This window comes from Grus americana, chromosome 8, assembly GCF_028858705.1.
Source record: "Grus americana isolate bGruAme1 chromosome 8, bGruAme1.mat, whole genome shotgun sequence".
Classification (NCBI taxonomy): domain Eukaryota; kingdom Metazoa; phylum Chordata; class Aves; order Gruiformes; family Gruidae; genus Grus; species Grus americana.
The window spans coordinates 12,555,663-12,582,670 of record NC_072859.1 but is presented as its reverse complement, the minus strand read 5'-3'; the positions used below and the strand labels follow the sequence as shown (position 1 = coordinate 12,582,670).

General features: G+C 38.5%; 2 protein-coding genes across 2 annotated transcripts; one reads left to right on the top strand and one right to left on the bottom strand.

The window, feature by feature from the left end:
• Window positions 1-8,862, bottom strand: HENMT1 (HEN methyltransferase 1). The gene is made up of 6 exons (XM_054833753.1): window positions 8,746-8,862; window positions 7,060-7,172; window positions 5,883-6,017; window positions 5,275-5,457; window positions 3,488-3,665; window positions 1-1,670 (listed from the first exon to the last, which is right to left on the bottom strand). Exons 1-6 carry the CDS (start codon window positions 8,860-8,862, stop codon window positions 1,260-1,262), a joined length of 1,137 nt encoding a protein of 378 aa, XP_054689728.1. The 3' UTR covers window positions 1-1,259.
• A 6,581-nt stretch (window positions 8,863-15,443) lies between these two features.
• Window positions 15,444-25,074, top strand: PRPF38B (pre-mRNA processing factor 38B). The gene is made up of 6 exons (XM_054833715.1): window positions 15,444-15,858; window positions 19,278-19,346; window positions 19,640-19,791; window positions 19,875-19,935; window positions 22,511-22,734; window positions 23,000-25,074. Exons 1-6 carry the CDS (start codon window positions 15,574-15,576, stop codon window positions 23,850-23,852), a joined length of 1,644 nt encoding a protein of 547 aa, XP_054689690.1. The 5' UTR covers window positions 15,444-15,573; the 3' UTR covers window positions 23,853-25,074.
• Window positions 25,075-27,008: the final 1,934 nt, after the last annotated feature.

Genomic DNA, 27,008 nt, shown 5'->3' with positions numbered 1-27,008 from the left:
ACAGTCAGCCCTTACATAGAATTTTTTATTTTCAGAAAATTGTGAAATGTTCATGTTTCACAAACATGAAGTCCATTCTGATAACGCTAACTCATTCAAAGCTGCCAATGACATTGTGAAACATACATAGAATGAGGCCTCTTAATTAACCATCTCTTTACTCATAAGAAGTACTCAGTTGAGATATCAAAATTACTGCTTAAAAAATTTCAGGTATGTGAAGAAACTTAAAAAGAATTGCAGTGTGTTCCTTCATTAATCCTGTATGAACAAGCCAATCCTATGCATGCTTCAAAATTCTGTTTTCATAAGTCCATGGTCTAACATTTGCTTACAGTGCATTTACACATACAATTCAGCTCTACTTAAGAAAAAGTCATCTTGGCCAAGACAGTAAGCTCTACTATGTGTAACACCTCTGCCTTTCATTTCTGCTGAATGTGTTAAGACTTTTTGGACAACAGCTGCACGTGAAAACACAGAATTATTTTTTTTCCAGGTATACCATGGCCAGGTTAGTATTCATAATGACAGATATTCTGCCCCACCCAAACCAGAACAGTCAAAGATACTGTTTTCAAATTAATTAAATTCAGCTCCTGGAAAGTTACAAGATGCAAGTTATTTCCCAAGCAGCAGTTATCAAGAAACTGGATAAAGCAATAGGGCTAAATCTACCCTTTTTTTTTTTTTTCTTCCTCCAACCTTACATCCAACATTACAGCACTTTTCTCCAGTATTGAATTTACTGAGTTATAAATGTTTGTGGCATATTCCAATTTGTCTGGAATAATATTTGGTTTTCACAAAGACTGGGTATGTGCTCACCTTGAGAAAGGCATCTATTAATTTTATTCTATTAAGAAAAAATTTACCCTAAATCTATGTCTGACTCATATTATTCAGCACAACAACATAGTTCTGTGTTATCATCTACTATCCTTGGAGCTAACAAAAGATTACCAAAAAGAATCTAGTCATGATAGCTACAACATGGTAATAGAAAACAAACAGAAATACTTAACTGTTTTTTCATGGGAATGAATTCTTTCTTTTTAGTCCCTGATACTCTACAAGTTACAGCAATCTTTGTTGTCAGAAGCACTCATCTACTCACTAAATGAGAGGGGTGCTGATGGATAAATACTGGAAGGTTTAGAAAAGATTTTGTGGTTCTAGTTAGCATACAGAAAACACCATTTGACAGCTACTTAAAAAATATTTTACTTTAACTGAACTTTGTAAAAGAAATCTGTGATTTAATTCTCTTTGTTTTCATGTTCAGTGTTGAGCATCACAGCAGAACCATCACTGCTCAGTGTGACCTTGCCAGCAATAAGCTTGCATAACTTCTCAAAGGTACCACAAAGCCGATTCACTTTGGGAAAAGAAAAAATGGCTGTAAGAGGTATATAAACCATATTTCCATCAACAAATGGTTCCATGCTTTTTTCAACAACCAGTTTTCCAAGATCTTCTGAAAAACAGTTCATTGAAGGTTGGAATTTGGATTTTCTTTCAGTAGGATCATCATTATATTCCTCATGTTCTGACATTAAACGGTCCAGCAGACTTCGCTTAATGATTTGTGCTCTGAAAATAACTTCACTGACCACAGCATTCTGCAGGTACTTCTCATCTTTAAGACTTGGATACACTGCTTTGAAGACCTTTACAACATACAAGAACACATAAAATGTTTATCATTATCGTATCATGCATTTGTTAAAAAGATTCTAAAATGTGAACATAATTTTTGATTCAGTCCTGTTTTGCTTATTAAACATTTTCAGATAACAGAAGAACTGGCTTAAAATCAGGCTTATATCTGCACGCTGTACTTGTACATCATGCAAGTGAAGCCCTGCAATTCTTTAATACTTTTTAATCATTCTCTTACTTTCCACATTACTCATCATAAGGCTCTGATAACAGTTCCATAGCTATGTAGATTCTAAACTACTTCTGAACTGTCATCTGGAAACTAGGACTGCAGCTATGTCTTTCATTCTGTTTTCACAGTAAACCATTAAATATGCTCTCGCAGATGCAGAGAATGCTAAAAAATAAATTGTGACATCAAAATCTGTGAACTCATATGTTCTACACTGAGCTATACTCCAAAGCAATTAAGGGAACTAGGCAGGCAATCTCATTCCCACTAGTTCACTAGGAAGTACTTTATACAACACACTACCACTGAAGTTCCACAGTCTATAACTACTTCTTCTTACTTTCTGATTAGATCTTGAAATGTTGATTTATTCCCATAAATTAATTACATAATAAAATAAAAATTAATTTGATAGTCCAGGTTTGATAAGAAACACATGAGATTAACACTCTTGTTTCAACTCAAAGGATACTGATGTCAAAACTCTTTCCATGACCCTGTAACAGAAAATAATGAAAGCAATTTCCAGTATGTCAGTAATTTCCAAGTTTGTTGAGCATTAAAGAGCACTTCATGATCCTATTAAGGGCAGTAGATAACAGGTGAAATTTCAAGTGTACAGAATGTCTTTATAGCTTGGAAACTACAGAAGACATTCCCCATAATGTCATGCTACATTTCACTTCAGGTCACAAGTTACTTGAAGATACATATATATCTTTAAACAAAGAAGGGAAATATTAGAATATGCTCACTGAAACATAATTTAAAGCCTCACAAGATGGGAAAAACACGCAGTATATTTCTCTTTTTGCATTATTACTTCATGTTCTCTCTGAAAAAAAAGTCCTTTGATTTCTACCACATGGCACTTAGATGCATTAGGCATTGTCAGCGTGACACAGTGCAACACGCAGCAGAATGCTTTACAAAAATATTATCTAATGTGATCTAAAGTGAAAGCCATTTAGTGCTAAAAACCAAGAAGGCTTGATGTACACCACCAGAGAACAGGGTATTTGGCAAGATCCCATGCCTCTGCAAAAACCATAACTGGCTACCTGAAAACACTGAGATTAGGGTGTAACATAAATGTTACTAAGGCAAACCACAAAAAACAGGTCCTGTCAGTCCAATTTCTGGGAAATGCCTTCCTTTTGATAATATATTTGACAAGACTATGCAGTTCAAAACATACACTCTGTTAGAAATGCCTTTTTTTGTTATGTATTTGAAAAAATCGGTGTCAGTGCCAACAACCACATGATGAAAAAATGCACGATATGAGGAACAGTTATAAAAATAATGTCACAGTATACCTGGCAGAAAGGAGAATTTTCATTGTAAGGATAACAGTATGTTAAAATAAGAATGATTGTCCATATTGCTATTCAGCAAATAACCTAAAAGTTAAAGGCCTTTATACAATTAGAAACACAAATCATGGACTCAGACTCTTTTAATCTGATGGTGTGTGTTCATCAGAGCTAAGACTAGATAGCAACAGTACACCGTAGTAGAAGACCTTCACAGGCAGGTCATAGAAAATTTTACTCTTTATTCATCCTCCTAAAGGAAGAAAATAATACTTACCGTTTTGTAAACGGCTTCAGTGGGTTTCTCAGACTGAGCAGATTCACTGGTTTGAGGATATTTTCTAACAAACACACCTATTTGGGTACAAAACCCAACATTCTCCATTCCTGTCGGTGGGTGCCCTACGCCAGTAAACTCCACTGAGTAATCATAGCATCTAGCAGTCTCTAGAGCCCTAAAAGAGAGAAATTATTCCAATTATACTAAATATTCATATTTTAATGTGATAAAGATGCATTCTCTAATAGAATAAAGACCCTGAGCCTGTGAATGCTCGAGCATAATTTCTCTGATAATACGTACATGCCTGAAGATAAGCACTGTCAAAACTTGCTGAATCAGTGCTGTAATCATATGCCTACCATAGTCTGAATCATTTAGCATTGGTAATTTAGGCAACCAAACATTACTGTTATTTCTAAAATATCTGCATAGATATATACGCACGCTCATAGTTGCTTACTCACTATCTTAAATGCATTGAAAGTGAGCTAAAAACTACCAATTTTAGAGAACAAAATTATTTGAGAAGAATCCACAGAAACATACATACCTCAAAACCACAAGAGACCAGTTAATAGAAAAAAAGAGGTTTGTTCTAAATGTATAAAAAGTCTACCTAATCAAGGTTACAACAATGTACATGACATCTAAATGAAAACCAATCTTGTAATACTGTACATCAGCCAGTGTGAAAAGCGTGATGGGGCAGGGAACTAAAATGGCACTACCTACCTCCATCATTCTCCATGAAAAATTAGTAAACTAAATTAGTATCGCATGTATTTTAGATAATATTGCAATACTTGTATTTCACAACACAAAGACTTTCTAATGCTTGCAGCTCAAAAAATATCACTCCTTCAGTGATATCAATGTTTTTAATTCACATAAAGTAAATTTAGATTCTGCTTTTTGATATAAGTCATATAAATGGTCTCTAAGGTATTCATCCTTTAGCTCATAATGCAGGCAGATTTTAGTATCATTATTTAGGGAAAAATACCTGCTTCAAGCTTCGCAAAACTATATACTCAAAAATCACTGCATACTTTAAAGTCTATGGCAGAAACAAACTAATTTAAGGGGCAAATTTTTCAAGATACAATTTCTGACTGAGAGCTGGCTATTGAGATATGGCATGATTAACTGTACCATATACTATCTTCCACAACTGCCTAACAGCTCAATGTTACCACAGGCTATATATCCCACTCCCTCTTTATTACATCTACTGATATTAGAATAACAGACATCTCATGCAACCCTCTCACGCACGTTTTGCATAAAATCTTTCATTGTGCCACAATCCACTAAACTATCCTTAACTTAATCACAGTAGCAGAGCATGTTGAATAATTTGATAAATCTGCTTGCATACTCTTACAGAAAGGTCCGGACTAATTGAGTGCTTTGATTACACACCGTACACAGTAAGCACCATTTCTTAGGTTTTTATGAAGCATTTCTATAGCAGGGTATTATGTGAAAAGATTAATACCTTACACTTCAAATGCATTAGTTATAATAAAGATACCTAGAAAAGAAAGTTTTAAATATATTTTGCAGAGCAGTTACAGTAAAAGCAAGCCAACTTAACAGCCATCATAAAATAAAATGCAACATCCACAGAGCACGCAAAGAAATGTTTCACCAAATCAGCAGGTATGAAACTCCACTGACACCAAACCACATATGCTAATGATTCTGAAAACATATAGCTATTCCTTTCTCACATTACCGAATGCCCGAAACTGTCTGCATATGATGTTCAGTAAACTCACCAGCTTTGAAACTGTGCTCGGTTCCATTCAAATTTGTGGTCTGGATGCCTGAATAATGTCACTCCAGGAAGCAAAGGGTTAAATTCAGAATTTGGAGTACTGATCACAACTATGCTTGGAGCCATGAAACCAAACACCACTTCAGGAAACTTCTTTAGTTCTGATTCTTCCAGGTGCTCTATTCTGTAAAGGATAAACTTATGTATGTCTTTAAAAACACCCTATTATATTGTAATCTTCTTAACAAGCAGTCAAAAAAAACCCCGAACAACCCAAACCTGTATCTGTACCTTGTAATTTTAATCCTAGTTCTGCAATATTAGCACTGGCACTGTGGCTGAGTGGCAGCTTAGAGGTTTTTGTCTAAGAAAATTTCCTCTTGCATTTTGTACTTTTTCTATCGATATACTTTTTCCACTGATACACTTTTTCCACCATAAGCTAGCACCACTTGAATTTCTTAGTATGGTTACTTTAAGCACAAATTAGCCACATTCAGCTAGTCTTCCGCTTGAAAGGTTTGGTCAAGTCTGTTCAGAGTATGGACAGAATTCCAAACTGAACCCTAATGAACTTAGAAAAATGTAGTATGTTGGCCTAATACTCACAGTTCAATACATGTTACCAAGTCAAAACCAAGCATGCAAGGATCTTTATGGGCAACTGAACCATGATGCAAGGTAACAGTTAGGGATCTTTCAGCCGGTTGCAAATAATCAACAGGAAGAGGAGACAACCTATGCCTACAAAAGTATTAAAAACATGATGTCATAGTAAGGACCTTAGGATAACATACATTGAACTAGCTAACACCCTACATAGACACCTTGTAAATCTCAAAAAGCTTAACTATTTTACAGGTATTAGAAAAAAGAATTTCTAATACAAACAATTTTTATGACTATCTACAATAGGACAGAAAGAGCAGAGGACTTAATCCAGCAGTTGTCTGTCACATTTACAAAATTTTCCACTATATTCCCAAGCCACTTGGAAATTCTGATAATAGCTCAGCTCTAGACACACAGTAAGTCTGGCTTAGATGCACTTTACGGGGGTTTTGGGGAAGCTATTAGCAAGCATGTTAACCTATTTTTTCCAAATAAAATAGACCAAGAACTAAAATATATGTGCAAATTTCACTCTGAAATACTGCACCAGACAAAACACACAATAAACATTACATATAATAAAAGGCTAGTTTTCTTCATTCTTGAGAAAGAGCAAGTAATGTCAGCATCTAGATCCCACATATTCACTGAAACCATATTAATCAGCTTCCAAGCAACTGGTCTTCCTCACCAGTCTGACCCATGCTTCAAAGATCACAAACTTCATATTTTAGAGCCTTCCAAGCCAGACACAAAACATTGAGCTAACCTTCCTATTTTGAGAAGATTAACAAGAATAAAGTCCCCACCACAGTGACTAAGAGAGTGTTACATGCACATTTCAAAAAATCAGATTTGCATACCACAGTAGTGTCATGTATGAGCATAAACAGATACTACTAATACAATTAGTACCTTTACAGTGTATTTCTCAGATGTACATACCTTCAGGGCCATTCCATGACTTTGGCCTTTGCTACATTGGGTGATGTTATGGGCATCTACAGCCCACTAATCCCCAGACACTCTAACTAAATAACAATGGATAGCTCTTCATTTGCCAAGCTGGTATTTCTGCATTTACCCTCATCTTGAAATTCTTCACAAGAAATAATGTAACACGCCACTAGGTCAAACCAAATACAAACCTTAAATTAAGACAGCAAGAGCTTACATTTTCTCTTTCATCACACTTGCACAGATATCTAGCCCAGCTAACACTTCAATGCAACTGCAGAATTTCAGCATCCAGAGAAGTGTGCAGTCAGCACATCCTAAATCTGCCACCTGTAAATTAGATATTAAACAATGTGTAAACGCTGCATATTTCCAAGTAATTTCAAAGACTTTCATCAAATTAAAAAAAACATATATGTCAAAATAACTTTAATGATAAAATAAAGCATTTCACAATCACAACTACAATTTACGGTTGCGAGCAGGAAACACATGGATTTCAAAATTCTTTTAAAAACATATATGAAGACCCTACAAAACGTTTTAAATGGATTAACCTTTTGTTATCACAGCTATGAACAAGTACATGTAGAACATCCTACTGACTCTGGAGAATGTTTCCACATGAAGGCGTATTCCCTCAAATAACAGTAAGGTATGATTTTAAGTATTGAAGCTGTAGCAATTTTCACATTTACCACTGCTTTTCACTAGACTACTCTCCATCCAAAACACTGAGAATAGGCTCACCAGCAGCCAGGTTAGCAGCAAAGGATCTGCATAAAACAAGCTTAAAGGCTCAGTCTAGCGTTTAAGTGGGGAAGGTTGAGGATATTCAGATCCAAAGTCAACTATATAACAGATATTTCCTGTAAGTTTAAGAGGTAGTTGAGTACACAAACCAAAACCCACTGTTCTTTCTCAGGCTAAGTCAAGGTTGAAGCACACTGCTCATTTCTCAGCATGAAAATCCTGAATTGCTTCTATTCAGCTTACCTCTACTCTGTGGGTAAACAGTAAGTTTACCGTCCCCCCTCCCATTTCACATCCTAAATCAGAAAATTCAAACCTTTAAATGCAGATGCAAGACTCATGAATACATTCTATTTACAAGCAGATTATAGTGCCATGACCTCATAGACTGGATTAGATTTTTATTAGCTACTGGAAGTATGATTATGTGAGTGCACTACAGGTAGATTACTCATCAATTTCTTGCATGCTCCCTAAGATGTTAACATCAGTTTCAGAGTTAAACACTGAAGACAGAGGTAATTCTCAACTTTTTACATTTTTGGGAGAAGGTGCCGGGGAGAGAAGGAGATACTAGAAAAGAGCAAACACTACAGAACATTACTTAAATAATTTAACTTTTCAAAATGAGTATCGAAACAAGAGCCCTGGTAGATTGGGGCGGAGGAGGATGTAACAGGAGGGGGTGACAAGACCTTAAGAAAGTGGAGGAGAATTAGCCTCACATAATCCCACACTCTTAACATTACTTCTCATCTGAGAACATCCATGTGAATGATAAGGTAAACTTGACACCGTATATGGAACTAACAGCTCTAAAAAGCAGAACCAAACTATGATGAAAGCAACTTGAACCAAAATCCTCAGCATTAAATTAAAACCAGAATGCCACCTACTCTGCAAAACAGGCTAAGGCATTTTTCTGTTAGATTGTCCCCTCTTCCCATCAATGAACATTAATTATATGCACCCCTGAAAAACAAAACATGATCATCAAGTGTCTGCTAAGGCAATTCAGTTTTAACAATAGCTCCACCACTACTGTTGTTTGGTAATTAGGTCAGCAGGTTATCTACACATTTCCAGTCTTCCTGAGATACCTAATGTGAACTTTTCAAATTTATAATGTAAAAAGACAAAACATACCAACCTTCTTCGGTTTGTATTTCCCCACTAAATCTTTAACGAACTGGTAGCGTTGTTTGTACAAAGGAGGTGTAAATTTCATAATTCCTGTAAGCTGTTCTTCTTGAAAGTTCTTATCCATAATATTTTGCTAATGCTAAAATTAAAAAGTTAAGTCTTATTTTCTCAAGTACTTTATAACATATCAAATTAGAGTTTACTGGTTGCAGTGGTGTTCAATTCACAGCTAAGCAGGGGTAGACCTGATCCCAGTTCTATTCAGAGAATGACAAAAACCTAGAAATTAGCAAAATTAGGCAGTAGCTGCTCCCTCCACACATGATGATGCAAATAACCTTTCTATAAACAATTATAAATAATATACAATCATAAAAAAGCGAGTTTCATAATTTGTCATTCTCCACCCAGCACACCTACATAGAGCTTACAGAACTGCAACATATTAAATCTTTCTTAGCTTTTCTAGCAAGTGCAGAAAAAGAAATAATTTCTCACCTTTCATCTATCAGTTGTTTTATCTTACAATTCAGATGATTTTATGTATGTATGGCTGAATACAATTTTTACAATGTAACAACCAGGAGGAAATATCTGAATAATTACTATCTTGTGCAAAAGGAAAGGTTCTGCTAGTCCTCAGCTTTAAATTTACTATGAGCTAAACTTTATTATTAGTGCCTGCATTTTATAAGTAATCTAACATAATTCAACATGGCATTAGAGTCATAACCATTAGTGCATTTCCAACTCTCATTAAAAACTACATTTTAGCACACATAAATATTTAACAAGAAATATCCCCACTAAACCTAAAAATAAGGCCTTAATGAATGATGAATGAACTCCATGGCAATCACGCAAGTGAAGGAAGGTGGTCCTGTGGGCACATGGCCATCCAGAGCCATCCTCCCAGGTGGCAGCTGCAGCCCAGGGCTCACTAGCAGGTCCAACGAGCACCAGGTCCAACACAACCAAAGCAACCTGATTGCCCCATAGGGTCTTTTATATGTAAGTACAAATGTATATATTATATATATCTATACAAAGCCAGGAAACAGGATCAGTGTTGAGGCTAGCCATTTGCCTCAGGAGCAAAGTGAACCTGTTGGACTACCCTCACCAGTAACCGGCTGAGGAGCCAGCCCCCAGGCACCCACCTCCTCATCCTCACACGCTCCCGGCCCGCAGGCTGCACCCAAGCCCCTCCCCAGGCGGCCCGCGGCTGCCTCAGCCCCGGCCAGGGCCAGCCCGGCCCTGGCGTTCTCTACCAGCACCAGGTTTCTCCCAGGGGCTGCTCCTCGCTCTCCGCAGGGCCCGCGAGGGGTATAGCGGAGCGGCGCTGGCCGCCCCCTCGTCCCGACATCCCCCTGCCCTTCTCCCTCCATGTTCTCCCCCTCACGCTGACCTCCCGCAAACAACCGCCTCCCCTGGCGCGCAGCCCCGCGAGCGCCCGCCGCGGCGGGAAGGGCGCGCGGCACTGCCTCAGGCAGGAGCTGGGAGCAGCCGGCCCGGCCCCGCGTCCTCCTGCGGGGAGCAGGGAAAGGGGCCGCCTGTAGCTCTTGTCTCCGCCAGGCCTGTCTGGGGGCGTACGGAGTTCCGAGTCAAATCTGCCTCTTCGAGCAGACAGCCTCGATGCTTCGGCGTCGTCGGGAAGCGCCGGGTAACTGCCACCCGGCAGCTGGCGGCCTCCCGGCAGGGCCCCCTCCACCCTCGGAAACAGGTCTCCACAGCCGCACTGCGGAACACTTATTTACATCTTTTAACGTAGGGGATGTCCTCTAATCCTCCTTAATACGAGGCAATAGATTAACATCACATGAGCAGCCCAAGGTCCACCTGTTAAATTTATCTCTGCCTTTGCCAGCCTCCCTCTGTGTAATTAAAAGGTGATTGGCGGGGTGTGTGCGTCCCTAATTTTTACACTAACACCCAAAAATCCCACTACTCATACTGCCATGTTCTGCGTGACACAGTTCCTGTGTCTGCAGGTGTGTTTGGTATTGGCCACAGGGCAAACGGGTCACGATGTGCAGTGAAAGAGCTATGCCAGGGTGAGCGAGGTAGAGACTGCAAAAAAACAAAAAAACAATGTCTTTTGTAGGATTTCACTAAGTATTTTCCACATTGGGGCAAGATTTGTATCTCAAAGAGCAGGCAGCTGTTTGGATGCACAGGGAGAGTAGAAAGGAAAACACAGCTCCAAGTTTCCTGTTACTTTTTCTGTTCACAAGTATGTAAAGCAATTTGCTAATCACAGGGTGGGGCTGCCATATAAAAACAGTAGGTTGTGTGTCTGGGATATAAAAGAAGGAGGATTTTAGTGGCAGTGGGGGGTAGGGAAGATTTGTTAGCTGATTTAGGCTATAATTCAATACTTTTTGTTTTAGTAAAATGCTAGAAGTTTATACACTGATATCTGCTTGTGATGGCTTAAACTTGAGTCTTGGCTAACATTTTAAATTTTGTAGGATGTAGCCTATGTAGAGCATACATAGTTAACAGCTGGTTAGCTATGTTGTTTATTCAATAGCTAGGAACCATATGTATGTGTGCTTGCAAACTGGCAATCCAGACATTTTTTTCAGATATTTCAAGTTATTGGAATGGCTTTGTCCTGGTCTGTTTGTGCTTCTTTGTTTTTCAGGTTTTAGAATACAATAGCACTTAGCTTTTCTTTCTATTCACTTTGGTTTATGAGAAATAGGGAGCTGTCTATACAATTTTACAATTGTTTTTCTTCCATTATAATAGTGAAGTACTAATAACTGTATACAAAGTAAGGCAGCCTGAGAGTTGGTATTTCAATCAGAGTTTGGATTGCAAATGAGTTTTAAATAAGTGTTGTAACATTATTGATCTTTACTTACATAGGAAATATATTTTAAAGTATATATAATACTTGGTCAATTATTGTGGTAGGATTTTTTCCTCAGCAAGATTTAAAGACCTGTATAACCCAATCTGGCCATGCACAGAAATTCTGTTTGCATAGGGAATAATTCCCATTAAATTTCTCTGACTAGTCTAGTAAATTGATTTTTACTTTTAAATTAGGTTTTTGCTTTTTAGAAAAGAAAATACACTATAATTGAAATAAGGGTATGAATACCTTCTGAAAAAAGTAAGTTGGAGGCTCTTTGTTTTATAGTTCAGCTGTTCTTTTTGGCTGTTATTATTTAACCTTGAACTATCATTTAGTACCTCAATTAAACTATCTATAAACTGTGCATAATTTATTTAAATTTTTTTTACCTGAGATATTGTAAAATTTAGTAATAGAAGTCTTTTATTTCCTGGCTTAAAATGCTAAAGATTCTGGTATCCTGTAAAATTTGACTCATAATTCAGTATGACATTCTTAAGAACAAAAAAGTATAGGGAAGAATAGTAGTAAAGTTACAGTATACAGTAAAAGTAAATTCATAACACATTGTGAATTTACACAATTTCCCAATAGTTTGTGAGATTATATGCCAAAAAGTACCACTGTAAGTGAAACCTTCAAAATTATCAGATGTTCAGTTCTCTATTATCAAACAATATAATCACAGAAATATCTTTTTTATTGCTCTATATTAGGTGGTGAAATTGGGTTGGAGATCCAATTCTTTGAGGATTGGCAGCATGAAAGAGATGGAGAAGCGCTAGTAGCTGTTTTAAGCAGGACAATCTGCTTTGTAGGGTGTTTGATATTTTTCTTGCTAGAAAAAAGTTCTGAAAAATTCTTCTGATTATTCCCCATTACATCAAATAATTTTTTTTGTATTATTCTCTCATTGAAAAAAATAATTCCTTTGATTTAGTCTGTCTAAAGTTTTCGGGGATTTTTTTTCCTTATGCAGTGGTACATCTACTTAACAGTCTCAAGGAATCATAGAATAATTCATGTTGGAAGGGACCTTTAGAGGTTATCTAGTGCAACTCCCTGCTCAAAGGAGGTGCAAGTAATGAGGTTCCTCAGAAATTTCACTTCAAAGGTATTTTTCACATTACAATCTGTAATTTCAAACTGAATATTCAAGTTGTATTCAGTTCAATATACCCATGAATTAATCACATTATTTTTAGAGAAGCATGTTACTTATGTACCATATGGAGAGCAACAGATTATATGACTATACTGAAGTAAAAGCATCTTGCAGTAGAAAGTCATGACTCAAGAAATCCTAAACTGCTGAAACTTACTTTATTTTTCAGTAATTGGGATGAGAAAGACAACTGTATGCAATTCCTGTACTTTTCCTTTAAAGTTGCAGTGCATATAATTAAATGTGATAGCAAAAGAAATCTAATGCAGCAGTACTGCCAGAAGACACTAATCCACACTGATGTTTGACGGGCAAATACATGCAGCAATATTGCTTAATCTACAGTTCAAGAGCTAACAACCATTCCTTTCGAAACAGATTCAGTGGATGTTTAGTGACTAAGTACTAGTATCTTTCTCCTCAGCTTCAACTAACAGCTTAGGCCTGTTTTAGAAAATTCAGAATTAATCCATGTGAATGAGAAGTGAGGCTAGGCCCTTACATACAGGTCACCATAGTCTTACTTTTTTTGTAATTATATATAGTTCCTTGCAGTTTGCAAGTGAAAAATCACCTCCTAGTTGATATTTTTTTTCCCCCCTTTGGCTCTATTCTGTATAAAGACTAGCTGGGATGACTGAGGGAAGAAAATCTAATTTGGAGCAAATGAACTTATGGGTGGCAGCTATATCAAAGGCTTCAGCATCATCACCACAGAGGGACTGCATAAGAATTACAAAAATGCTATCTTGTACTGAGGGAAAACACTGAGCTTTTGGAACATATTGACTAAATATTCCAACAGGAAAAGATAAATGCATGAAAACACAATTTGGCTAGTATAAATTATAACAGAAATACAGGCTGTCTTGAAGTGGTTACACAAGACAAATTAAGGAGGTGCCCAAAGAGTCATGGGTACCCTAAAAAACAAATACGAAAACACTCAGCTTCAAAGAAAAGTTATTATTCTAGCTAACTATCTCCAGAAGATTACTTCACTGTTATTAAGGTCACTTTCTTAGAATTATTTTTGTGATTGGATCTTTAATTTCATATGCGATTGTTAAATGGGTATTTCCCGCATCAAGATGGTATACTCCTGTGATAACTAATGAAGGTTTTGTGAACATCTTTGGAAATCAGCCAAGATGGGATGAGGAAGCTGAAAGGAGGCTGGTGAAGTTATTCCTGGAAAAGGGGAGTAAAAGCCTAGAGAGCAGAACATGCAGCTTAGAGACAGTAACTGTCAGGGCCCTGATTAGAATGCTTTTCTGCTATAGTACAAGCTCTAAGGTACGGTAAAGGGCCAGAGTAACAAAGATGAATTAGGGTTTCTCAGGTTTTCAGTGTGTAATGAAGATATTCTAATGTTACTTCCAGCAATATTTATCTCCTCAGTTTTAAATTGAAAATTTAAATTAGTTTCAAACAGCACATATGTAGAGATGCTAATGCCATGGATGCTTCCATACCAACTTCTCCCTGCACCTGTTCCTTGATGTGCTGAGCAATGTGGAGCCCTTCTCTGTGTGTACAACTGAATGTATTTTATCCCACTGTGCCCAGTTTGCAGTCATTTTGGTGGACTTTCAGTTATTTTTTGCAGTTATTTGATGTTTAGAATCTCTTGGCAATTCTTTTAAATCATGCATTCAGTCTCCCTTTTGTACTTCAGGTTAAAGCTTGACACCAAAATACGTAACTAGAGTTTTTTGTTTTCGCGAAAAGTCATGTAATTCCAAAACTTGTTGGAAGAAACCTTTGAATGATGAGTTAAACATAACCTGAAAACTCCAGTTCACCTGTCAGATACAGTTCAGGCAAAATTGGAGGATTTTATCTTTTCTGCTTCCTGTTACCATTTAAATGGAGACAGTTACTTTCCTAAATCCAGTTGTTTGCTTTCAAATGCATTAACTTAATTCTGATTGTTCCAGGTCTGTATGTAGCCTTACTAATTTCGGAAAGTATTCAGCTTGAGTTTAGCAGCAGGGAATAGTTATTGCTTTTCCAATGTGCGACGAGATTCTCAAAAGCTGCTCAGCCATTGCAAGGTGTCGGCCGGAGGAGTAGGCCTCATAACCAGCATATGTTTCAAATGAGTAAGCTTTGATGTATCCTGGCCACGCAGCCATCACAACACACCTCTTCACCCACGATTCCTGAGCACTAAACAATCCTGTCGTTATTTCTTCACTTCTCTGCTAATGTGGAGGCAGAAGCAGGTGGCCGGTGCTTGCTCCCCTGCTACTGCCCCGGCCTCATTACCAGCGGCAAGAGTGACCGATAGGACCAATTTCGAAGTTTGCCAAGTCGCTGGCTTAGTATCTCGTGTTAGGGTGACAGCAGCTATCCCCCAGCACTCCGCAGGGTCCCCTCGCTCTCCCCAGCCGGGATCTCCCCGCCTGGAGGACCCAGGTGAAGTGTGCCTCGGGCGAGGGACAAGGCAGCCCAAAAGAGAGAGGGGCGAGCTGGCGGCGGGCGGTTCTCGCCTCTCCAGCTCTGTGAGGCAGCTGTCTGGGAGGAAGATGAACCGTGCGGCGAGGCTGAGCCCTGAGGGGAAGGGGCACCCCAGCCTCTTCCCCTTCTCTCCCGCCCCCGCGTTGCGCCGCCGCGCTCCCCCGCGAGGATTGGTCGGCTCGGCTCCGGAAGGCGAAGCCGTCACTTCCGCAGGGTCCGCCATCTTGTCAGCAGTTGGCGGAGGCAGCGCCCGGACCGGCAGCCCGCGCTTTGGTGTAGCGCGGCCGCTCGTCCGCCTTGCAGGCCGCGTGCCGCCGCCCCGCTCCGGGCCCTGAGCCGCCATGGCCAACAACAGCCCCGCTGTCGGCGCCGGGAACTGCCAGGGGCAGCAGGCGGCCCAGCACCAGCCTGGCGCCGTCCCGCCGGCCCAGCAGCAGCTGCAGAGCGGAGCCCCGAAACCGGCGGCCTCAGGCAAGCAGGGCAACGTGCTGCCGCTGTGGGGGAACGAGAAGACCATGAACCTGAACCCCATGATCCTCACCAACATCCTCTCGTCGCCCTACTTCAAGGTGCAGCTCTATGAGCTCAAGACTTACCATGAGGTGGTGGACGAGATCTACTTCAAGGTGAGCCTGCAGGCCGCGCCCTGGGCGCCGCGGACTCCTCGGGGCTGCGCTGGCGCCTGTCCCGAGCCTCCCGGTGGCTGGGGTGTTGGAAGGGCGAAGGCTTTGACTGCGGCCTGCGGATTCTCTTTTGCCTTCTTGCCCCTTATTTTGCGGTAAGGGATGGGAGCAGATCTCTTTTTATTGCTTAACTGGGGGAATCCAAGGTGCTGCCTTCTCTCTCTTACAAAAGAAGCGCGTTCTGCGTCGGATTTGGAATTGCGGAGTTGTAAGTTAGTTTCGAAGTGGGCAGCCTGAGCCAGGACAGTGGGGATGAAATGGCCGTCCAAGGACTGCGCTCTCAGTCGGAGAGAGTGGGGAGGGGACCCGATCTGCATGCTGCTTCTACGGACGAGCACTCCCCGCAGCCTCCGAGTTGCCAGCACGCCGTGTAACTGCGCAAAGGGTATGGTGGTGGCTGTAGGTGGTTTCAACAGGAGTTTGCACGTGGCCTCCTTCCTCAGTTAGACGTTAGGATCCCCTCTCCACGCCCAATTAAAAACTAGTTCATTTTAGTGCTTTTCATGGCGTTAGGTAGGATGTGCTGGGGAGATAACTGTATCAGTGCACCCATGTCTCAGTTCTTGTTTTGTTAGCAGGATTGAATCAGTTTTGCAGCGAGGCTTCCATCAAGCCAGTCTCCCAGGTAGAGGTATGCATAATTAATGCTCATCAACACAGCCACATTCTTTGTTCTGATAATGAGAGCAAAACTTAGATAATTCAGGCTGCTGTCTTCAGTCAGCTGTACTTTGGTGGTTGTGGAGATATTTTTCATGGGTGAATTGATTCTGCTTGATAATGTTACTGTGTCAGCAGGTTTCGATATGCTTTGAAAGAATAATAATAATAATAGGTAGCCTTTTTATCTCATTTAACCAGGGCGAGTCAAGATGCTTAGGGCACTGTAGTTGTGAATAACTCCACAGAAGTATTTTGAGATTTTTGGTATTGTTTGCACTTTCTTATGAAGACAGTGCTACTGTTTTTCCTCTTAATGACAGCATTTGTCTGCTTGCACTCTGTCATTTGGAGCGGACTACTTAATTCTCCTAATACGTGGAGTAATATAGATTATTGACAGAGCTTCTCTTTGGTTAATTTGCCACTTCTTGCATACAAGATAGAAATGAGCCATTCTCATTATCAGAATGGAAACAGGAAAGTTAATTTTTGCAAGTGATGGCAAGAGCTGAGAAATTGTTAAAAGAAACATATTTTCAGAAAATTGGAGAGCTTACTGTATTTTACGTAGACCCTTTCAGATGTAATACAAATATTTGATGTGATTTGTCATCTTAGTATTGATAGAGCTCAACTGCAGTAGGTCAAATAGTTCATTTGCTTGTCTCAGTGTTTCATTCCAGAAGTGCCTCAATCTTAAATTGAGGAAGAATTTAATATACCATTAAATATCTGCTTATTAATCCAATGTAAATAAAGTTTGTTTGCTGAACTTGACAGTTAGTTTAACTCAGAACTGCATGCTAAATAAAGAGAAAACTCAGCCCCTTACTTACTCATGAGTAATAGATGTGAGGGAGAAGATAATGTGAAGGTTAGGGTACTTCACTGATATTCAGATGACTTGAATTCTGTTCATATTTTAAGATTCCTGAAAAATTGCTGGCTGCTTTTTTTTTTTCTCCTTTTTTATTCCTTCCCCTGAATGAGCACAATATCCACCATAGCAGCTGTATTTGTCTTTGGGAACCAAAATAAGTGGCTCATTTAAAAATGTAAGAATGCTGGGTGCTGGATTCTCAGGAAAGATGATCTGAAGTCACACAGGCAGCTAGTGATAGGGACCATCTTTGAAGATATGGATTCTGTCTAGATAGTTGAATCAATTCACTTGTAGTTCTGAACTCCTGTTTCAGTTCTGTATCTGCACAGTGAATGACTTCCTCTTTCTTTATCCTGACCGTAGCACAATGTGCATGTCCTCAACTTCATTTAATCTGTAGAGTTCCAACAAGTTAAGCATATGCAGCAGTCTTTGTAGGATCAAAACTGTAAATACTCTTTTCTGAAATGTGTATTGTTTTCAGGGCTTTGGGGTTTTTATTGATATCTGTCCAAACCAGCATGTTTATATTGATAGTGGCCAATAAATGTAACTATAATTTTAAAAATTGTAGAATATCATTGTGATAGTGTCCTATTCGATCCTTTGAGTAAAAAATACTTTTCATTTTATGTGAGAGGCAAAACGTTAAATAATGAGAAGGGTGTGCGGAATCATTTACGTACTATTTGTGAACTTCTCATATGATGCTAATAATATAGGAAGTCATGGTGGATTTTGAATTCTACAGTATTGGCATCTCTGTTTCCTATTTGGATGAGACGGCAACTGTAAAAAAACCCAAAACCAAACAGATCAGTAACTGCAGCCATGAGTATATCTCTGATTTCATGTGACTGTGTACATAATTAGCTTTGTTTCATGTATTGTTAAAGAATTTTAATTTGTGAACTACAGTACAACTTGGCCACAAACTCGTGTCCCCAGTCCAGTGTAACACCATTGTATCTTTTTTGTCTTGCTTTTACTTATTTTTTTTTTAAGTTGAGATGTTTAGGAGACATACTTGTTTATTGAGCCAGATGTTACTTCTCTGAATTCCACAATTTCAAGTGTAGCTTAGGCAGTTTTATGGTTCTTAACTTGTTTCTGACTCATATTGTCAAATTTAAGGAATGGTGTTGGTTGGAACTATGTTTGTGCACTCATCTCTAAATGCATCTCAAAGGATTTGAATTAGGCAAGCTTTACTCACTAGTACTTAGGAACCATTTTATCTAAACATCACTGCAGTCTACAAGAAAAAACACTGGCTTTTTAGATTAAAATACTATACTTCATAGACATCTTTCTTTTGTCCTAATTGTAGGTGATACTCAAAAGAAATCTCTAGCTAAGCTCACTGCATAAATGAGACTTATGAATATGAGACTGTAGATTTTGACTTCTGTAGCTGTCATCAGCAGGTATCACTAAACTTGTTAAGAGACAGCTTAAAGGTAATTGAGTCACCATAGAAAGTAGTAATGATGGAGTTTAGTCATAAAGTATTTGAAAGTACGTGGAGTATAGAATAAGCACGTGGATGCTTGCTTTGGTGGGGTTAGGGTTTGTTTTTGGTTTTTTTTTTTTTAAAGCTTCATCCATGATTTTTGCTATAATTTCTCAATGTGGTAATTAAGCCAAATGCTTTGCTTTAATGACAAAGCAGACTTGATCTTGAATTTGGTGGCAGAGGACAAACTATTTAAGACTGATTTAGGATATCCTTTGTTTAAAACAAATTAGATTTGTGTAGGCAGCTAAACATTATGGAGGTTGTAATTGTAATTTTCTTTCTTTCCTACCCTTTCAGGTTACGCATGTTGAACCATGGGAAAAGGGGAGCAGAAAAACAGCAGGCCAGACAGGGATGTGTGGAGGGGTAAGTAGAAGTACGTGCCTTCTTACATTTTTCTGTCTGGTAAATAAATTTTCCAAGCATAGCTAAAGCTTGCTTGTATGTTGGCTCAGTCCCTAGATGTAAAAGTATTTATTACAAAGAGTTGATATATTCCTCTTGCTTCCAGAGCTGTGGATGCAAGTGGTGCTACTTTTTCCACATAGCTCTGTAGATTTAGATTTTATCCTGTGTTAGTTCTTATATTCTTTCATAGATTTGGAATAATATCTTTGTGACTTCTTGCGTTGTCACCTAACTTTGTTTTCTTTTGAAAGGTGCGAGGTGTTGGAACTGGAGGAATTGTGTCTACTGCCTTTTGTCTGCTCTACAAATTATTTACACTGAAACTCACTCGTAAGCAAGTGATGGGCCTTATAACTCATACAGACTCTCCATATATTAGGGCTCTTGGATTTATGTATATTAGGTAAGTATCAATATAATCAACTAGTGACTAATTTAATATACAGAAAGCTGTATTAAAATGTTACCTTCTTTTTGTACTTAAAGGTACACACAACCACCTACAGATCTATGGGACTGGTTTGAATCCTTTCTTGATGATGAAGAGGTATGTCGGCGAGGGTAATAATTTGTTTTCTTTTGTTTCTTTTCATGTTACTACTTTAGGTTTAAGCACTGTTTGATAAGGTTTTCTGTGGTTTGAATGTTGCAATGTTATGTTCCTGTAATTTCATTAATTAGTGCAGGAAGCAGGTCTGAGCTGAGACCCGGGTAATTTTTCTTGGATTTCAAAGGTTTAGCAGAATTTTCCATTGGTTAAGATGTTACTGTGTCAAATATTACAAAGCCATGTGAAACAGGTTTATTAAATCAGAATGCAGAGAGCAGGCTGTGTGAGTGTGGCTTCTGTGTGGTTTTTAGAAAAAAGAGTAACTTTTAAGCAAGGCATAGTAACTCCTGAGAATGCTAAATTTGTATTTTTGCATTTATTACTGGGACAGGGGGAATTGGTGCTTACGTAGAAGAGTGGGAAGTATATAGTAGAAACCAACATTCACCTTGAAAAATATTACCAAAAATCTCTGTGGTTATTATTTGTGTCCTGGAATAACTAAACCCAGGATTTCTTCAGAGGAGAAACAAACAGCCTAATTACTGCGAGGTGGCATTGTTTCTAGTAACCTTTGTGTCTTTGCTAATGGGGCAAAAAAAAAAAAAAAGAAACATGAGTTGCTAACTGAAGAAGTTCAGTAAAGAGGCCGCTTTTTTATGCGGTCAGATAGGAGAATACCTGTGGTACCGTAGTCCTGATTTACTGTCTGGAGAAACAGAGTAGGTGCTGGTGGGTGAGGTTTGTCTGTCTGTGAAATTGAATATACTGCTGCATACTGTTGCAATTTGTATTTATTGAGCAGGTTTTAAATTACATCCTAGATTTAAGAATGGAACAGGAAGGATCACTTGCCCTCTTCAGTGTGACAGTAGGCATCCACTTCAAGAAATTTCTAACGTTGTAGTTGCAAATGATGTCCAAATACTTGTATTAAAAATAGTGTTAATTATACCTGTATCTGACTGCAATGCAGTGTATTTATTTTAAACAGCTTCTTTCATGCTAAGTATCAAAAACACTGTGCAAAGGAAACAGCTGTTATTTCAGGTAAACCTGTGTTATTGTATGTTTCTAACAGAAATCAAACCAAATTTAACTCTTGATTACATGGCTGTGATATCCTCCTTCTCCCCCAGGTGGTGCTAGTTAATATGAACTCTTCTCTGCAATGTTGCATTGTAACTTAAGAGGCATGGGGTGGCTTCATTTTCAGGGTCTGACAAACAACTTGATTCCCAGAACAATAAAGCGATCACAAGTGTGATTCATTGTGCAGATCTTAACTGGTTCATTATTCAAAGCACCTTTTTTAGTTTATATGTTTCAGTTCTTGCCGATACTGGTTATCAGCATATATATGTATATTGTTGTTTAAAATCTCCCAGTATATATTTGGAATTAGTGTTTCTTTCCTAGCTGCTTTCAGCAGCTTTGTGTTACATAGGAAAAAGTGCTTGAGGCTGCTTAAGTTTCTTACCAGTCCTGGTCAAGCTCAATAGGATGAAGCACATTTATATATATGGAATTATTTAAACCTACAGGATATTTTTTTTTTCCCTCCAGTTCTTAAATATGTGGAAGCAGTTCATCTTTTGTCATGCTGCTGTGAAAAACTTCCCAGGATACAGAGTTACTTTTCAAAATGCTTCTTATGTTTATTTTGTTTAACTGTACGTACTCTCCAGGTGCTACGTTTAACTCCTTTTTTTCTTCTTTAGATCTCTGCAGCGATTATATTTGGAAAAACTGTATATCTGAACACTTAAATGTGTGTGAGTGCAAGCAGTTTTACATTTAGATTTTCTCTTCCTGTTTAGATAACAAATCTCACTTTCCTTGTGTGCTTGCACTATAGGTTTGGGACTGACAATAGCTGACTAACATGTCCTGAGCTGTGAGAGGGCATAGCAAGAAGGCCTTCATGCGGTAATGACCCTTTTCAGAGACAATGGTCATCATGGATTATGCGTTTCCAATTATTTGTTCATTTATTTATTTTTTTACATATTTCTAAATTAGAAACCTCACTGCTTCATGGCAGTTGGTTTGCTATTGCTTCCAATTCTGTTAGGATGCCATTTTGTACTAGAGGTTTTTCTATGATCATTTTTAGATAGGCAATGATGTAGTTCTTAAATGATTGAGGCCACAGGGTTGGGTATGATGGTACGCAGTTGTACATCCACAAAATGGAGCATTAAATGTAGTTTGAGAGGACTTCTCAACTTTGTGGCATTTAAATAAAATACAAGATCATACCATATAACCAGACTGTGTAAGGGCATTTCGTGTTAATCTCTTCATCGACAGTCCCTTACCATCCAGATGGCTGCAGGATTAGTATGTGCCTGCATGCATATGTATTAAGTCCCATTCCCTATCTGTAACATACTGCCAAATCCAAAGGGTGCAGAGTTTGAATATTTCTAAGGAAATGTATTAGAATGTGAGACAAGTAAACTTTCATAATCATGAGACTTCGAGAGGGCAGTAATGTAGCAGCATTTTTTTTTTAAATCAATCAAGAATATTTTTGACCATCAGGATATTTTTTGCTTGTATTTTGTAGGACCTGGATGTGAAGGCAGGAGGGGGTTGTGTTATGACCATCGGGGAGATGCTTCGTTCCTTCCTCACTAAGCTTGAATGGTTTTCCACACTGTTTCCAAGAATTCCTGTGCCAGTCCAGAAAACCATTGACCAGCAAATTAAAAGCAGACCTAGAAAAATCAAGAAAGATGGCAAGGAGGGAATGGAAGAAATAGACCGCCATGCAGAACGTAGACGTTCAAGGTCATATACACGTTATTTTGAAAATGAATGTTAGAAGTTCAGTATTGAACTACTTATTACCAGAAATGTGTCATCTTTTCACTGAGATCGGTTTTAAGGCAACAGGCAAAACAGTTTATGGATACTAATGGATTAAAATAATCAGATGGTATTTGGTATTTAAGATTAAATATAGACTGTGTACATAAAGTATAAATTTGAAAGTAAAGAGGGTCCCTTAACTTAAAAGGTTGTGTTTCATATTGAGTATCTTCTCTTTTAAAAGGTCTCCAAGACGATCAATCAGTCCCAGGAGGTCTCCCAGAAGATCCAGAAGCAGAAGTCATCATCGGGAAGGCCACGGATCATCTAGTTTTGATAGAGAACTAGAAAGAGAAAGAGAACGGCAGAGATTAGAACGTGAAGCTAAGGAGAGAGAAAAAGAAAGGCGGAGATCTCGAAGTACCGATCGCACACTAGAACGGAGGCGAAGCAGAAGCAGGGACAGATACAGAAGCCGTAGTCGAAGTCGTGACAGGAAAGGAGATAGAAGAGACAGGGATAGAGAGCGAGAGAAAGAAAATGAACGGAGCCGGAAAAAAGAGAGAGATTATGATAAGGAAAGAGGTAGTGAGAGGGAAAAGGATCGATCTAGAGAAAGATCAAAAGAAAGGAAAAGTAAGGGTGATATAGAAGAGAGAAGACACAAGGATGACAAGGATGACAAGAAACACCGGGATGACAAGAGGGATTCCAAAAAAGAGAGAAAACATAGTAGAAGTCGAAGCCGGGAAAGAAAGCATAGGAGTAGGAGCCGAAGTAAGAATACAGGTAAGCGCAGCAGAAGCAGGAGCAAAGAGAAATCCAGTAAACATAAAAATGAAAGTAAAGAGAAGTCAAATAAACGAAGTAGAAGCAGAAGCAGAGGAAGAACAGATAGCGTTGAGAAGTCCAGAAAACGAGACCAGAGTCCCAGCAAAGAAAAACCTAGAAAGCGTAGCAGAAGCAAAGAACGTTCCCACAAACATGATCACAGTGAGAGCAAGGACCATTCTGACAAACATGATCGTCGAAGGAGCCAAAGTACAGAACGAGAGAGCCAAGAAAAGCAACATAAAAACAAAGATGAGACTGTGTGAACTCTTTCAGAAGTGGATCACATTGAATCCTATAAATGTTTGATTAAATCCTGCTTATTTTTTCTTAAAGTTGAGATTGTGCAGTAGTTGATGAGCACTCTTCTCCAACCTCCCTCTAGGCTGCAGATTGTCATTTCCTATTTTGGGTAGGGAAGTGCCTTTGTAAACCCATTCAATGCATTGACGGTTTCAAACCATTTGTTTAGTTTAATTCGTAATGCAGAGATTGTTCTTGCATTTTTATTGTTCAGATGTTTCTGAAATGTACAGTCTGTACATATGTCCTGAAAATGTTTTAATTCCTTTGGCATGGTTGCCATGTTGGTTAAATTTGTATGAGGCAATAAACTGCCACTAATTCTACTTTCATTTTGTAGACGTGGAATTATGGTTTGTATCCTGAAGTTAGCATGGCTGTGCTTTACAGAATAGTATGGCTTTTAGGGACGGATCTTGAATGTGTATTATAGCTGAGATATTTATGTGCATACGATGTACATTGAGGGCTGCAGATTTAGAACTAATGTTTATGTCCACTGTACCTGCTGTTTTTTCAAAAGCTTTTAAAATGTATTATGTTGTTGATCACCACTGGTGTTAAATTGAGAGTGGGCTTTCGAGGATATAGTGGTTTTGATGCGAAGATTTAGATTATGTTGAGGCTTGTTTAGTAACTCTTTAGAAAGGCTACCTCAAGCGGACACTGTAAAGGTTGACAGATGAATACCGTAGCCATCTATGCATTTTATTTGTTTGAAAAAAATCCATGTAAGCTTCCTTTTTTTTAAAACACAATTTATCCATTTGTGGTCTTTTAATGTTTTTTTTAATCAGCAGCTGCACTCTGTCATTTATGATAATCCTGGGCTAATAAAGGCATTTAAGATGGGAAGAGGGAGGTAGGAAGAAGAAAATTATTACAAAGGATTTCAGTTTCAAGCTTCCAAAGCATTTTTATAAGTGTAAACATTTAAAATAAGAATTACCTGATAGTGTCCTTTTTTAAGTCATATTTTCTACAAACAGTAAGGATTGCAGTTTGTGCTGAACATTTCATCTGGCAGATTTTTTTTTAAACAGGTTGTTAGAAGCAAAAACCAAAATGCATTATAGAAAAAAATCATATCATTAAAGTCCAAGTCTATTTGATAGATTATTCTGATGACTTGTATACTAAGTGAGGAGAACCATCTGGAATAAACTCTCAATTAATTCCTTTGTATTGGGTGTCAGCTTTTCCCTGCATGTTCATTGCCAGTTGACGAGTGTTTGGGTTCCTCCACATTTCATTTTCAGACTAAGTGACACTTTGTATGAATAAGGGATTTTATGTAATAAGTACCTTACAAAGAAGATGTAGCTAACAAAGAAATGCAGCAGCCCAAAAATAGGAAGAACATGAAGTGTGACTGGCTCTTGATCATGAAGTGACCTGAAGGTAGAAATAAATTTATATTTGTGCCTTGTTTGGTTCTGTGTGATGCAGGTCATCTAGACATGATATTTTCATATTAGGATTTTTTTTTAAACCTGCTGGAGAAAACAAAGTGCTGGAATTTCTAACAATACACTTCATCCATAGTATTCAAAGCAGCAAAAATAACAAACACTTTTTTTTTTCCCCGCTCTTACTGTTTTCTGAATTGTTAGTCTTGTGTTCGTCACTGTGATCCTTAGTATTAGAACTCTTAATATTGAGGTTGTTCAGGTGTCTGTTTATATTTTTATCTGATTTTTAAATCTGAGCTTGAAACAGCTTAAGCTTCAACAAGTTTGTTCCATTGCAGTGTAAAACTAAAATATTGAGCTCTCATTTAATACGGGAGGGGAAAACCTGTATTGGCCATTTAAGAAATACCCTGGGTAGCAGATTATTAGAACTGTCTTTGCAGTGTGCCAGGGAATTGCTTGGATTCTGTTGAAACAGTGAGGACAGCTTTAATTTACCTTATTTGCCACCAGAAGGTTTCTTTTGGCCTTGTTAGTTTTTAACCTTCAGCCTATGAGTTCCTGAAACAAGTATGTTCTTGGGCAGAGAGGCTGCAGGGCCAGTCTTCTGTCAGGGAAAATGGGTTACTGATTTCTAATTGTTCTTTCAGGGCTCCTCCTCTGCCATTGTTGGGAAATACAATGGTTTACTTGCAGGCAAAACCCAGATATTTGAGAAACAATCTGACCTGAAACTGGAGAGAGATGCCTTTTTGCAACGAAGATAGTGAACATTTTGATACAGCTTGTGCAAAGACCAGCTGATGCCAGTATCTCTTAATGTGCAGTAATTTTAGGACTTTGCTTTTATTTTTCAATAGTCCCTTCTGACTTTTGGACTTAATTTGATCCATATTATGTAGTCCAGCTAGCAGTATAATGGATAGTACAATATTCATGACTGAACAAGATCCATGAAAATTATGTAAACCAAGACACACATCTTAAGTTATCGTTGGGATTTAGTGTCTTGCAGCTCTTGGGTTTGGATCTAGGGATTCTTAATTCCTTTTTGTCTTTTTGATGCCATTTAATTTCACGTGACTTTCCTTGAAACCAGAGGGAACAGATCCACAGAACTTCTACAAAGCAGCTCTGATCGGAAATGGTAAGATCAGCAGAGTCTACAGTGCTGACTGGTGTGATGCAGTTCCTAACACTAAACTGCAGTGGGCGTTTGGCTCGGGGTCAGTGGAAGAAAATTTCTGCCAATTGTAGGTATTTGAGTTTTCCCAGGAGGCTTGGCTGCAGAGCTGCTGTCTGACAGAGCCTCTGCAGTCTCTTCAGTTCGCAGTGTAAAAGCGCAGCAAAGCAAGCGCTATGAACCTGAAGTTTGCCCAGTATGCCAGGTGCCTATAGTTACCTAACTGGGACAGTCATTCCTCTTGAAGCCTGATCTGTCTTTGAAATTTCCTGTGGCTCCAACAGTAAGTACTTGTCTGGACTAATACTACTGATTTGAGAAACACATCTCTACTTTGAACTTTTTTTGTTTTGAAGATACTACTCAATTAGTTGAACAATATTTCAGTTTTTAAGAAGTAGCAAACTGGCATCCTTTTATTTTAAGGCCCCAGAGATTCACATCTTACCTACCACATAACTATGCAGGTAATTGGTGTCAGTACAAAAGGATTGTGTGTATCTGACTTAAACATAATGAGAGTG